Source organism: Callorhinus ursinus, unplaced genomic scaffold (genome assembly GCF_003265705.2).
Source record: "Callorhinus ursinus isolate GAN/ISIS: 27379988/994484 unplaced genomic scaffold, GSC_fseal_2.0 scaffold4, whole genome shotgun sequence".
Lineage (NCBI taxonomy): Eukaryota > Metazoa > Chordata > Mammalia > Carnivora > Otariidae > Callorhinus > Callorhinus ursinus.
This window is the reverse complement of record NW_027397066.1, coordinates 137793706-137806680: the sequence shown is the minus strand read 5'-3', so window position 1 is coordinate 137806680 and position 12975 is coordinate 137793706. Positions and strand designations below refer to the sequence as shown.

Below are 12975 nucleotides of genomic sequence, written 5' to 3'. Positions count from 1 at the left end.
CAAGAGGCTTCCTTTAATCATTCACAAAACATTTTCAGAAATAAAATATGTCTGTACTAAAAGCAGTTCCTTTATATAAAAGTTAAGGGCTGTATAAGCTTCTTTGGTTTTTGAGAAATAAGCAACTTCAAGTTCAAATCTACTTGTCTAAGTTTTGAATTAGAAACAGTTGTGGTTTAATTTTATGAAAAATGTTAACTACTGTATGGAAATAGCAGAAATGATTAAATACCCGCTAAAGCAGAAGCTTGCTTTTAAGTTTCATGTTATAAGATTCCAAGTGACAGCATTTTATTTCTCAAAAGTTACCCATTGTGATTCTTCATACTTTACAACTTAAATGAGGAATAATAAAAAAAACTTCATAATTTGTATCTAATTCATACACCACCAAGATGATTTGAATTTAGCAATTAACACATTTGCTACACTTGTTTTAAATTCTCATAAAAAGGAAATCTGGACAGGAGTTGGTGCATTTATAATCAAAATATGAAGACTTTGTGAGTATGCAAAAATGACTTAAATATAAATACAATTTTATTCTGACATGACAAAATTACCTTGTTATAACAATTATCAGTTTTTAAAAAATTACTTTTTGAGTTATTATTTTGCATATTAAAGGTCTTTACGTTTCTTCTATTTTATAGATATTTGAGATATTTGGACCTGTCGCACATCCATTTTATGTGTTACGGTTTAATTCTTCAGAGCACATTGAGAGTAAAGGTATTAAAATAAAGGATACTATGTATTTTGCTCCATCAATGAAAGACTTCACCCAGTACATATTCACAGAAAAACTTAAACAGTAAGTATGTTACTGATAGGTTAGTTGTTGTCTGCTTATTTAATTTATATTTTACAAATAATTTTCAGTGAAGGTAGTTTCTTGTTAAGTATCTGTGTTCCAAAGCATTCATTTTCCTAATAACATCTCTGAAAGCTACAATTTGTTATCAGATTTTACAGGTAGAGATGATTTTTATCTTTTACCCAAAATGACATAATCAACTAGTAGGACTACATTTAGGCCATATAAATGAATTCTAAATCATATTTTTTTCCATGACATACTTTTTTATAAACTTGCTACTTCAGCATTAGTATTACCACTTAAGAAGAATTCTTTTCCATTTTAAATAGAATTATTCCTTGGATTGCATTATAGGCTTAACTGTTTTAATAAAACTTGGTAATTCTCAAGAAAAAAAAGAAAATAAATTTCTGGTTGTTTATATATTGTAAATTTATAGAAGAGACAATAAAGATATGCCTCTAAAAAGTTGTGTATCAAGTTGATAAACAGGGTCGATTTCTTTCTCTCTTTCTTTCTCTCTCTTTCTTTTTCTTTCTTTCTCTTTCTTTCTTTCTTTCTTTCTTTCTTTCTTTCTTTCTTTCTTTTTTAAATTTTTATTTATTTTTTTTGGGGGGGTGGGTGCATGCGCAGCACACGTGCAACCGGGGAGAGGGGCAGAGGGGCAGAGGGAGAAGCAGACTCCCCACTGAGCAGGGAACCCTATGTGGAGCTCAATCCGGGGACCATAGGATCATGACCTGAGCCGAAGGCAGATGCTTAACCAACTGAGCCACCCAGGCGCCCCTAAACAGGGTTGATTTAACCAGCAAACTACTGCTTTCCATTTTGTGGATGCTAAATGATGCCTGTGGCATGTGGGTAGTAATATTTCTGCATGTTTATGCTACTCATTAATTGTGCATTTTCCATGTATTATTTGTGTTGCTAAGTGTTAGCTATAAAGCTGCTTATATCAGTTGTTATTATAATCATATAATTTATTTTTGGTAAATCAGTGGTATATGGTTCAAGTAGAATAGTTTTTTCAGGAAAAAAAAAGTTGAATGCTTTGGAAAGATGTACTGAATATGAGCCACTAAAAATATTGTAAAATTAGTAGAAGTGGAAAAAACACTAAGAAAGATTGGGGGAAGGGTGGGGATCCAAAAAGATTTTGCACTCAGTTTGACACACAACTCCGTTTTAGGTCTAGCTGTCTTTTGATGGGAAACTTGGAAGTGTAGTTGAAGCAGTAGGAATGTGGTTTTTGCAGAACATAGAGGGGAACTTCAGTCAGTGAGTAGCCTTACTGCTACCTCAAAAGTATTAGTCCCCATTGCATGGTGTAAAATCTCTAAAGCACTTATATATTAAATCAAGTCTCTGAATTTCATTTATCATAATTCATTAAACTCATGCTTAAGAATCCACATAATTATCTGAGGAACATTTTGCCTAAGTTCTTCAGGTTGGTCATTCTAAGTAACCTCTGAAAAGAAAGGCAAATTAAATAGAAAAGTCGTGTTTTAAAATCATGCCTTAAATAGGTGGCATTTCATTCTGCTTTAAATTTAGGATGTTGCTGTGGTTATGTGATTTTTTTTGGCTTTTAACAAATAAAAATATTTTAGCTTAAAACAGATAAACTTGAAAAGCTTCTCTAAAGACATTTATTAAATAGATTTTAAACAAGAGAAATCTGTGTTCTTGATTTGCAAGAATAAGAATTTTTTCCTGGAAAGAAACAATAAACAGTTGGGAAATTAGGCCCACCGGGCAGAAGCCTCTTCTAACAAAGATTATTTTATTCTAGACTGCAATTTGGTGTCTGCATGGGCACTCAGTGTAGTACTTTGCCTTTGAGGTAGAGAAGGTCACCTCCTCTCTAGTTTATCCACCTCTTGTAAGGCTATTTTAATTTTAGCTTTCCATGAACTTATTCTTGTTGAAAGTGCTTTTGAAATGTTGCTTGATCTCTTCTTTAGTAGATTCTGATTTTCTGTGGTACATGCACTATTGGGGAACTTTCCCCATTTATGTCTTTAAACCCCATAGGCCATGTGATGGCATATATGCAAAAAGGAGTACTGGAGCTATATTAAATGCATAGGTGTAAACTGATCATTAATGAGTAAGCTTTTTTTTTAAATGGTAGAAAAATCATTGATAATGCCCCATAAACAATGTCAGAAGTTCCGAATCAAAATTTCAGATCAGACTTAATGGTTTTCCTACTCTGCCAGCCCACTGACATCTGTACATTGGTTTTTATGGATTATGGTTTAATATATTAATGATTTTAATGAATTAAATCCTGAGAATCTCATTTATTTTTGGGATCTAGTTTAAAGCAGTGAGGACAACGTCTACTCCTAATATTTTGTAATATTTTAATGTAATTGAGTAACAAGATACTGTCAAACTTACAAAATCAAAAAGATTAAAGAGATAAAGATGAGCTTTTAGAAATCATAGTCATAATAATATATGTATTTTTGTTGGTTGTAGAGTATAAAACTTTCCACTAAAAGTAGTTAGTGCTTGTGATTATACTGTCTTTCAGACTCTTCAGAATTCTTTCTCCTTACCAAATGAGATAGCTTTTATTCCACCCTCTCTGCTTTGAGGAATACTGTTGGAATAAGCTTTGGTTACTCATGGAATATTGTTGATATTCCTCAGGTAAATAGAGGAAGAAGAAGTTCATGTTGTTACCTCTACCATTAAACCTGTAAAATCTTAAGGGAATGCCTCCTGGTCATTTTTGTGTCAGCACCTGAAACAGTGTGTCTGACCTATAGTTGGTATAGAATAAACATTTGTTGAAGTGAGCTTTATGAACTGAGCTCAAGTGTCATGAAAGCATCAATCAAAGTCATAGCATCTAGAGATGCTTATGAACTACAAAGCCACTTTCCTCTGCACACCATAGTCTTGGCTTCTCATTTCCCCAGTCCTAATATTTTATATGTGTCCAGATTTTGTGTTTTTCTTAGGAGCTTCCCACATCTTCTGAAACAAGGTGAAGAACATATACATGGTCCTTTATTTTTTGCTCTTATTTTCATGTATATTTTAAAGTTAAGGATTGAGCTCATGTCTGCTACTTCATTATTTTCTATACTACTGAGTTATAAACACAGAATCTTAAGTACTTCATGTTTTCTTTTAACTTTTTTCTCTTTCTAGGGATAGGGGATCGGATGCGTCATGGAAGAATGATCAGGAGCCACCACCAGAAGTAAGTATAAGTCTCTTTACATAATATTTTAGGAAGTAAAGCAGGATTTAATTTAAGATTATTTATTTATTTATTTGAGAGTGTGTGCGCTCACAAACGAGGGGGTGGGGGCAGAGGGAGAGGGAGAAGCGGGGCTCGATCCCAGGACCCTGAGATCATGAACTGAGCTGAAAGCATATGCTTAACTCACAGCCACCCAGCACCTCAGAACTTAATTTTATAAATTCATCTTGACCTTAAGGAGGTCTTTCATGCTGCCTGGCAGTCATACAGCCATCTGTGGGAGCATGTACTTTCCCCTTCTCCCAGATGACTATTTTATACCCCTCAATAAGAGTTTCTGATGGATCATTGCAGGAAAAAAAAAAAAAATTTTCAGTCATATTTTAATAAGTACCAGTTTATTATTTTCCTTGTAATTTCCTATTTTTAAAAATCAATTTTGTTGACATCTGGTAAAGGCAGAATTGTCATTATTTTTTTAAAAAATTATTTTTTAATATAGTATATTAACCGTATGGGACATGAATACATTTAATGGTGCCTGTAATAAGCTGCCTTTCTTGTGGAGGTACAAAATCATTAGAATCTACCTACCTCTCCCATTTTTTATAATATAATTACATTCCTAAAAAGAGGATTCTTGGTTTTCTTTCTTGAATCCATGTCAGGAAGATTGTTTTTCCTTCTTTATTTCTTTATTGATGTAGTGTTCCATGATTCATTGTTCGCGTATAACACCCAGTGCTCCATTCAGTACGTGCCCTCCTTAATACCCATCACCAGGCTAACCCATCCCAGCAAGATTAATTTTATGTCTCAAGTAACTTGATGTATAGTTTTTCTAGAGATGTGGAATAGTCAGGAATAATCTGTAGGGTTATTTAACTTTCCATGGAGATTTTCTTTTTTTTTAAGTTATTAAAATATAAAAATTGCAGCAATGAGTGTATACATTTCTTGGAAATAGTATGAATTTATACACTATAGGGGAAAATACAATTATTATAAGTGAGAGTTTTTAAACATACTCAGGAATTCTGATGAAGTTTTATAGTATATAAATTTATTGGGTTTGTAGATTTAACTTTATTCATTTTAGATGTTCTCAAGCAGTGCTGAAGATTCATATTAGTTTCTAATTTTGCTGAGGCATGAATCAGGTAACGCTAACTTACAGGTTCACTTAACCAGTGAGTGATCCTAGTTTAGTATCCACAATGCCATGGGGTTATGTTTTCTAATTTATGTTATATATACATGTGATTTCTGTTACGGCTCTGAAGGTTCCCTTAATGTTCTTAGTTATGTTTAGGTCATCTTCAGTAATTACTGAAATTATATGTTTTTAAAGTATTTGAGAAAATTCACAAAGGTCTTAAAACATATTTCTTGTGAAATGAAAATATCCTAATACATCTCTGTTGTTTTAGACCTAAGCTTTGAAGTTGCTAATTATGGTAATGTTGTTTATAAAATTTCTGTGATTAGGTTAATTTTAAAATTAAATTTCAGCATACTTCATGGTTTTATTTTGTTTATTTTTTTTTAAGTAGTTGACTGAATGTCCTTTAATTCTGTAATAGGGGAAAACTCTTGAGATTTTAAAGTTTATTTTATTATGAAATTTTGTAGTATAGAATTATTGCCTGATGTTAATCATAGATAATGTATAAGGCATGCATCTTCTTCACTTTGGTATTCATTTCTAATACATGAATATATAATTTGTAGTTGAATAAATGTGTCTAAGTGCAAATTTAATATGTATACAAGAAACGTGAATTTTTTTCTGACTTTAGGAGGTGATAGCAAAATATTGCCAAAGCAGTCTCTCTAAAATAAAACAATGCCAATTAAAATCCTTTAATACCTCCCTCCTGCTCTTAGGACATGCCCAGTGACTGGGACATAAAGTTCTTTATTCTCCAATTTTATCATCTCTGATTTCACTATATAAGAAGCTTTTGCTTTGCTTTACAAAACCAGTTTCATGTCTGAAATACACCATGCCTTTGCACATATTCCTGCTTCTTGAAATTTTCCTTTCCTTTATTCACTGCTAATTCATCATTAGAGATTTATCTTGAGTTTATCTTCTAAAGATAAAGGTACTATCTAAGCCTTTCCCTGCAGTCCAGTCTAAATTGCATCTGCAGTGATTTTCTCTTTCCTTACTTTGCTTTATTTATTTACAGCCCTTACTATATTTGACATTATATTATTAAAAGAATTAATACCTATAGAGTGTTTAGAACAGTGCCTGGCGTAGAAAGGGTACGTATAAATTTTTGAATGAATGAAAGATAAAACATTCTCTTCTATTTTTATATTAGTTCTGATCATTTATGTTATTCGCATATTCCTAACTGTTCCTTCCCTTTAGCATTGTTGACATTCTTGACTCAAGCTTGAAGTCAGTCTTCTAGCTAGGGAATACCCATATCTGAAGGTTGTTAAAGATTGGCATTTTAAAGTTACCTATCTGCAAAAAAAAAAGAATTATCTATCCAAAACTTTCTAGGAAAAAATAAAAGCCTTGAGTACTCTGGCCTGTGTTAATTAAGAGTCATAAATAGTTAATTCAGATATTACTAGAAAATACTACATATCAAAAAGTAATATTCTTTCAGGGTCAGTGTTAAATAATAGGTCTATCCTTCTCACTTCCAAGTATGTACCAATGAATTGGTAAATCCATGTGACATAATTATATTTTTCCTCTGCAAGGCTTTGGATTTCAGTGATGATGAAAAGGAAAAAGAAGCCAAACAGAGGAAAAAGTCTCAGATTCAGGGCCGGAAAAAATTCAAGTCTGAATCTAATGAATCAAGTGAGTAAATGCAATATATAGTAATTTTTTATCTTCACTTAACATTTATATAAGTCGATAACTAATAAAATTGAAGGAAACATGTGGGATCTCTCTTTACCTCGTGGCATTCATCTAACATAGGAGGCTTTACACAATACAAGATGTGGCAGAAGAGAGTCATGAGGGATATTCAGTGTTAGTTTTTCGAGATTACGTATGTAAAAATGGCTTCTAGGGGTAAAACTAAGCCTTGTTAGTCATTTGTGCATATAGGCACTTTTTTCTTAAGAAACCTCTTTGCTTCCATATTTAGAATTAAATGATATGGTACTTTACACCTAAATCAAAGTATTTTATATTTTAACATGGCATTTCCTTTCATTATGCCTTTTTTAAAGGAAACTTTAAAAAAAGTTAAACTTTTTATGGATTCACGCACAGTTGTAAGAAATAATTGAGATTTTCTTGAATGTCCATTACCCACTTTCCTGAAATGGTAACATATTGTAAAACTATACAGTACAATATCACAACCAGGATATTGACATTGAGACAATCAAGATCCAGAATATTTCCACCACAGAAAAGGATCCCTCATGTTGCCTTTTTATAGTCACTCCCACTTCCCTCCCTCCCACCTCCTTAACTCCTGGCAATTACTAATCTGTTCTCCATTTCTGTAATATATTTTGTGTCAAAAATGATTACATAAATAGAGCCACACAGTATGTTACTTTTAGGGATTGGCTTTCGTCACTGAACATAATTTCCTGCAGATTCATCCAGATCGTTTTATGTTTCACGTTTGTTTCTTTTCATTTAGGAGTGCAGTATTCCATGGTATGACTATACTACTGGTTGTTTACCAGTCATGAGTTGAAGGACATCTGGGTTGTTAACATTTTTTGGTTACAGGAATAAAGTTGTTTATGTATTTGTGTTCAGATTTTTGTGTGAATACAACTTTTCATTTCTCTGGGATCAATGTCTAAGAATAATTGCTGGATTATGCGGTAGTTGGATTCCCATGACCAGTATATGAGTGACTCAGTTTCTCTGCTTTCTTACCAGCATTTGGTTTTGTCACTTTTTTATTTTAGTCATTCTGATAGGTATGTAGTGATATCTAAATGTGATTTGAATTTGCATTTTCCTAATGGTTAAAGATTTTGAACATCTTTCCATGTCCTTATTTGCTATTTGCATATCTTCTTCAGTGATATATTTGTTCATGTCTCTTGCCCATTTTCTAACTATATTTCTGCTTTTTTGTTCTTGAGTTATGAAGTTTGTACATAATTTGTTCCAGCCTGTAGCTTGTATTTTTATCCTCTCAAGAGGGCCATTTGCAGGACAAAAGGTTTTAAATTCGATGAAGCCCAATTTATTGTTTTCCTTTTGTGGAGTCTGAGAATTTCTTGTCTAGACCTACATTCCAAATTTTTTCTTCTGGTTTCTTTTCCTAAAAGTTTTCGAAGTTATCTTAGCTATTCTAGTTCCTTTGCTTTTCCATATGCATTTTATAATAATCTTCTCTATATTGGCAAAAGTCTTACTTTTTTTTTTTTTTAAGGTTTTATTTATTTATTTGACAGAGAAAGACACAGCGAGAGCAGGACCACAAACGGGGAGGGGCAGAGGGAGAAGCAGGCTTCCCTCAGAGCAGGGAGCCCGATGCGGGGCTCGATCCCAGGACCCTGGGACCACGACCTGAGCCGAAGGCAGACGCTTAACAACTGAGCCACCCAGGCGCCCCTTTTTTTTTTCTTCTTAACTTGCTGGGATTTTAATGAGAGTCATGTAAAACCTGTTTATTGGTTTGGAGAGAATTGATAAATTAACTGTATTGAGTCTTCCATTGTGCAATAATGGTATACATCTCTGTTAATTTAGATTTTTAGTTCTTTTCAGCAACATTTTGTCATGTTTACAAATTCTGTTTTTTGTTTTCATTAGTATAGACCTAAATATTTAATTTTTCAAATCATTGTAAATGGTTTTGCATTTTTAGTTCCAGTGTCCATGTTTTTGTTGCTAGAATATAGAAATAAAATTATTTGTACGTTTAGCTTATATGTTGTGACCCGGCTGAACTCACTAGCTCTAGGAGTTTTTTCTTTGAGATTTTCACTTAGCCAACTATGTCAGTTGCAAATAGGGAGAATATTCTTTCTGTTTTTGTTATTCAAACTGTGCGGTTTTTTTTGTCTCCCTTTCTTTCTTTTACTAGCTCTAGCTTCTGGCACTATGTTGAGTCAAATGTGCTTTGTTCTTGATCCTAGGAGGAAACATTGTCTTTCATCATTAAGTATAATTTAGGTATAGGGGTTTTGTGGATGTTCTTTATCAAGTAAAGAAAATTCCTACCTATTCCTTTTTGGAGCTTTTTAAAAAAAATCTGAGTGTTAAATTTTGACAGTACTTTGATAAGATGACATGATTTTTTGTCAGTAGCCTGTTAATAAGGAGATTACACTGGTTTTAGAATATTGAACCAGCCTTTGCATCACTGGAATAAACCAGAGGTGGTCACAGTGTATAATTCTTTATATATATATTGTTGAATTTTCTTGTCTCTTTCTCTGATGATTTTCTTTGTTCTGAAATCTGTTTTATCTGATATTAATGTAACTACTTTCTTTTTTTAAAAAAAACGGAAAGATTTATTTATTTGATAGAGAGCACTAGCAGGGGGAGCGGCAGAGGGAGAGGGAGAACCAGACTCCACACTGAGCAGGGAGCCCAACATGGGGCTCGATTCCAGGACTCGGATCATGACCTGAGCTGAAGGCAGATGCTTAACCGAGTGAACCACCCAGGCGTCCCACTGCTCCTTTATTTTGATTAATGTTTGCATGTTGTAGCTTTCACTATCCTTTTACTTTCAACTGTATCCTTTGAAATGAGTATTTTGTAGACATATAGTTGGGTTATGTTTTTTTTTTTTTTTTTAAGATTTATTTATTTGAGAGAGAGAGAATGAGAGATAGAAAGCACGAGAGGGAAGAGGGTCAGAGGGAGAAGCAGACTCCCCGCTGAGCAGGAAGCCTGATGTGGGACTCGATACCAAGACTCCAGGATCATGACCTGAGCCGAAGGCAGTCGCTTAACCAACTGAGCCACCCAGGCGCCCTGGGTTATGTTTTTTAACCCACTCTGCCAGTCATTCCCTGTGTTTTAACTGATGTATTTAGACCATTCATATTTAATGTAATTATTGATATTTTAGGGCTTGTCTGCCCTTTTCTGTTCATTCGCTCCAGTTTTCATTTCTGTTTTCTTTTATCTCACTGCTTGTCAGCACTATAACATTTTTTAGAATTCTATTTTATCTATAGTGGTTTTTTTTTTTTTTTTAAAGATTTTATTTATTTGAGAGAGAATGAGAGATAGAGAGCACGAGAGGGAAGAGGGTCAGAGGGAGAAGCAGACTCCCCGCCGAGCAGGGAGCCCGATGCAGGACTTGATCCTGGGACTCCAGGATCATGACCTGAGCCGAAGGCAGTTGCTTAACCAACTGAGCCACCCAGGCATCCTATCTGTAGTGTTTTTGAATGTATCATTTTGTATGACTTTTTTCAGTAGGTATTAAATTTAGGTATTAAATTGTATATACGTTACTTATCACAATCTACTGGTGTCATTGTTTTGCCAGTTTTTGTAGAACCTTACCTCTTTATGTTCCTTTATTTTCTCTAGTTTATAATGTAAATTGTCTTAAATAGTTCATATATACAATTAGAATCATGTTACCAATTATATTTGCTTCAACCGTCAAACATTTAGAAAATTCAAAGAAGGACATTATTGTATTTACTCATATTTTTGTCATGTTCTTCCTTCCTGATGTCTCAAGTTTCTTTTATTGTTTCTGCTTAGAGAACTTGCTTTAGTCATTCTCTCAATGTAGACCTGCTGGAGATAAATTAATAGTTTTCTTCATTGTGGAATGTCTTTAGTTTCCCTTTTTTCTTGAGGATATTTTCATTCCGTTTAGAATTCTGGATTGAGTTTTCTTTCAGCACTTGAAAATGTTGAGCCACTTTCTTCTGTCCTCTATGGTTTCTGATGAGACATCTGTTGTCCTTCCTGATCCTCTGGCCTTTTGGGTTCATTAAAAATTGATAATTTTAAGCCTTATGCTTTTTTAGTTACCATAAGACAATACCAGAAGTTAAAGAAAAGGCATTATTGAAATTTTAAGCAGTGTTTTTTGATGTACTAAAATTAATTTTAATTTTGTTTTTATGCTTTTTTCTTCACTCAAAGGTGAAAATTTTTCAGAAGTACATCAGAATTGGAATGTTCATAGCTCTGCTTCAGAGCATTCAAAAGGATATCGTAACAGAGAATTCTCACGAGGATTTTCCCGGGGTAGATATCCTCGACCTTGCCACGGCAGGCCTCCATCGCCACAGTTTTATAATTCTGAGCATATGGTGTTTCAGGAGACTTCAGGATTTCCACCTCAGAGGCAAGAGAATCCTATCATGCCACAGTATCCCTTTCCTCCTCCAGTGTTTGACATGCACAGTTTCTCACTCCCTCCTCCTCTGCCACCACTCCCTCCACCTCCACCACCTGCATCTGTAAACCTGGGGTGGGCTGCACCTAACCTGGCATCTCATCCATTAATTCCCTTACCATACTCCATACCCCCGCCCCCCCCACCACTGCCTCCACCACCCTCTTCTGGGGATAGTACTTCTTCCCATTTTGGATCCTACTACTAGGTGACTATATTAGGTTTCTGGAGAAATCTGGATTTTTTATATTATATGGGAAGAATTTTTTTTTTTTTTTTTAAAGAAAGCAGTTATGGAGCTAGATTTTTAACATTGTAAAATACTAAATGATTCCTTCAGTCGTAAGTTGATATATATTTGTAACCTTTGTGAAATTGTATCCATATGAAAATTTCACTTTGTGGAGGAAAAAAAATCTAACTATGTAATATTTAATTAAAACTGAGTCCATGTTTTCCCTATCCCTGCTCAATTTAACAATGTATATAGGTCTAATAGATCTGGAGCAACTTTCATCGTGGGTTAAAATATATTGAACACATCGATTGTCTTGGTATATCTGAAAATAAGATGTTGAAGTCTTATTGAGAGTCTTTGAAATAAACTATTTTTACAAATGTATACTTTGAAAAGTGATTTTGATTGTCAATGCAATTTACCAGTAAAGGTAAATGTCTTTTTTTTATTATGTTAATCACCATACATTATTATCATTAGTTTTTGATATAGTGTTCCATGGTTCATTGTTTGCGTATAACACCCAGTGCTTTAGAGATGGAGAGTGAGAGAGAGAGTGTGGTGGGGAGGGGCGGAGGGAGAGGGAGTCCCAAGCAGGCTCTGCACCGAGTGCACAGCTGGACACAGGGCTTGATTCCACAACCTGAGGTCACAACCCAAGCTAAAGCCAGGAGTTGGACATCAACCCACAGTGCCACCCAGGTGCCCCCACCCTTTTTTTTTTTTTTAAATAAGTGAAGGATACAGAGAAGAAAACCCTTCAATATTGGTAGATGTTCTGACTATGAAGTTCACATTTATTAATTTTGCACAGGCAAGCTTTTCATTATCTACAGGTTTCTAGAACTTAGGCATTATTCAGTAGACTTTACTATTTAACTAATTAAAGGGACACTGGTTATTCATAATAAAATATAATATTTATTCACAATGAAGTATATGTAACCCCATTTTAGGACACTATCTTCTATATCTATTTTCCAGATTCTCACATGCCTGGCACAGATTAGGTGCTTAATAAGTATTTATTGAATGACTGAATTTAGAGCTTTTAATTAAATTACCACTAAGTATTATTTTACTTCGTGAAATGTAAATGCAAAGAAAATTACAGAATTTTAGAAATAGAAGAGGCCTTAGAAGTAGGTTAAACTAGTCGTCATTTAGCAAGTAATGAGGAACCTAAGGGTTCCAGTTTAAGTAATTTAAGGTAACTCAGTGGGATGAGAAGGAGTTGAACCTAGTTTTCTTGATTTTCACATCAGTACCTCTTACTAAATTGTTGCTTCCCAATCTTTTATTCCTTGACACTCTTAGAAAATAATATTTTTATGCACATCATTGGGGTAATCTG

At 33.9% G+C, this 12975-nt stretch overlaps 1 protein-coding gene across 2 annotated transcripts in view; it reads left to right on the top strand.

Moving 5' to 3' along the window:
* Positions 1 to 12005, top strand: part of NAF1 (nuclear assembly factor 1 ribonucleoprotein) — a 38372-nt gene extending 26367 nt beyond the window's left edge. For both annotated transcript variants that reach the window (XM_025874405.2, XM_025874404.2), the window contains 4 exons: positions 654 to 814; positions 3992 to 4043; positions 6774 to 6876; positions 11128 to 12005. In XM_025874405.2, the coding sequence (XP_025730190.1) occupies positions 654 to 814; positions 3992 to 4043; positions 6774 to 6876; positions 11128 to 11591 (780 nt within the window). In that variant the 3' untranslated portion in view covers positions 11592 to 12005. The remainder of the gene's footprint in view (positions 1 to 653; positions 815 to 3991; positions 4044 to 6773; positions 6877 to 11127) is intronic.
* Positions 12006 to 12975: the final 970 nt, after the last annotated feature.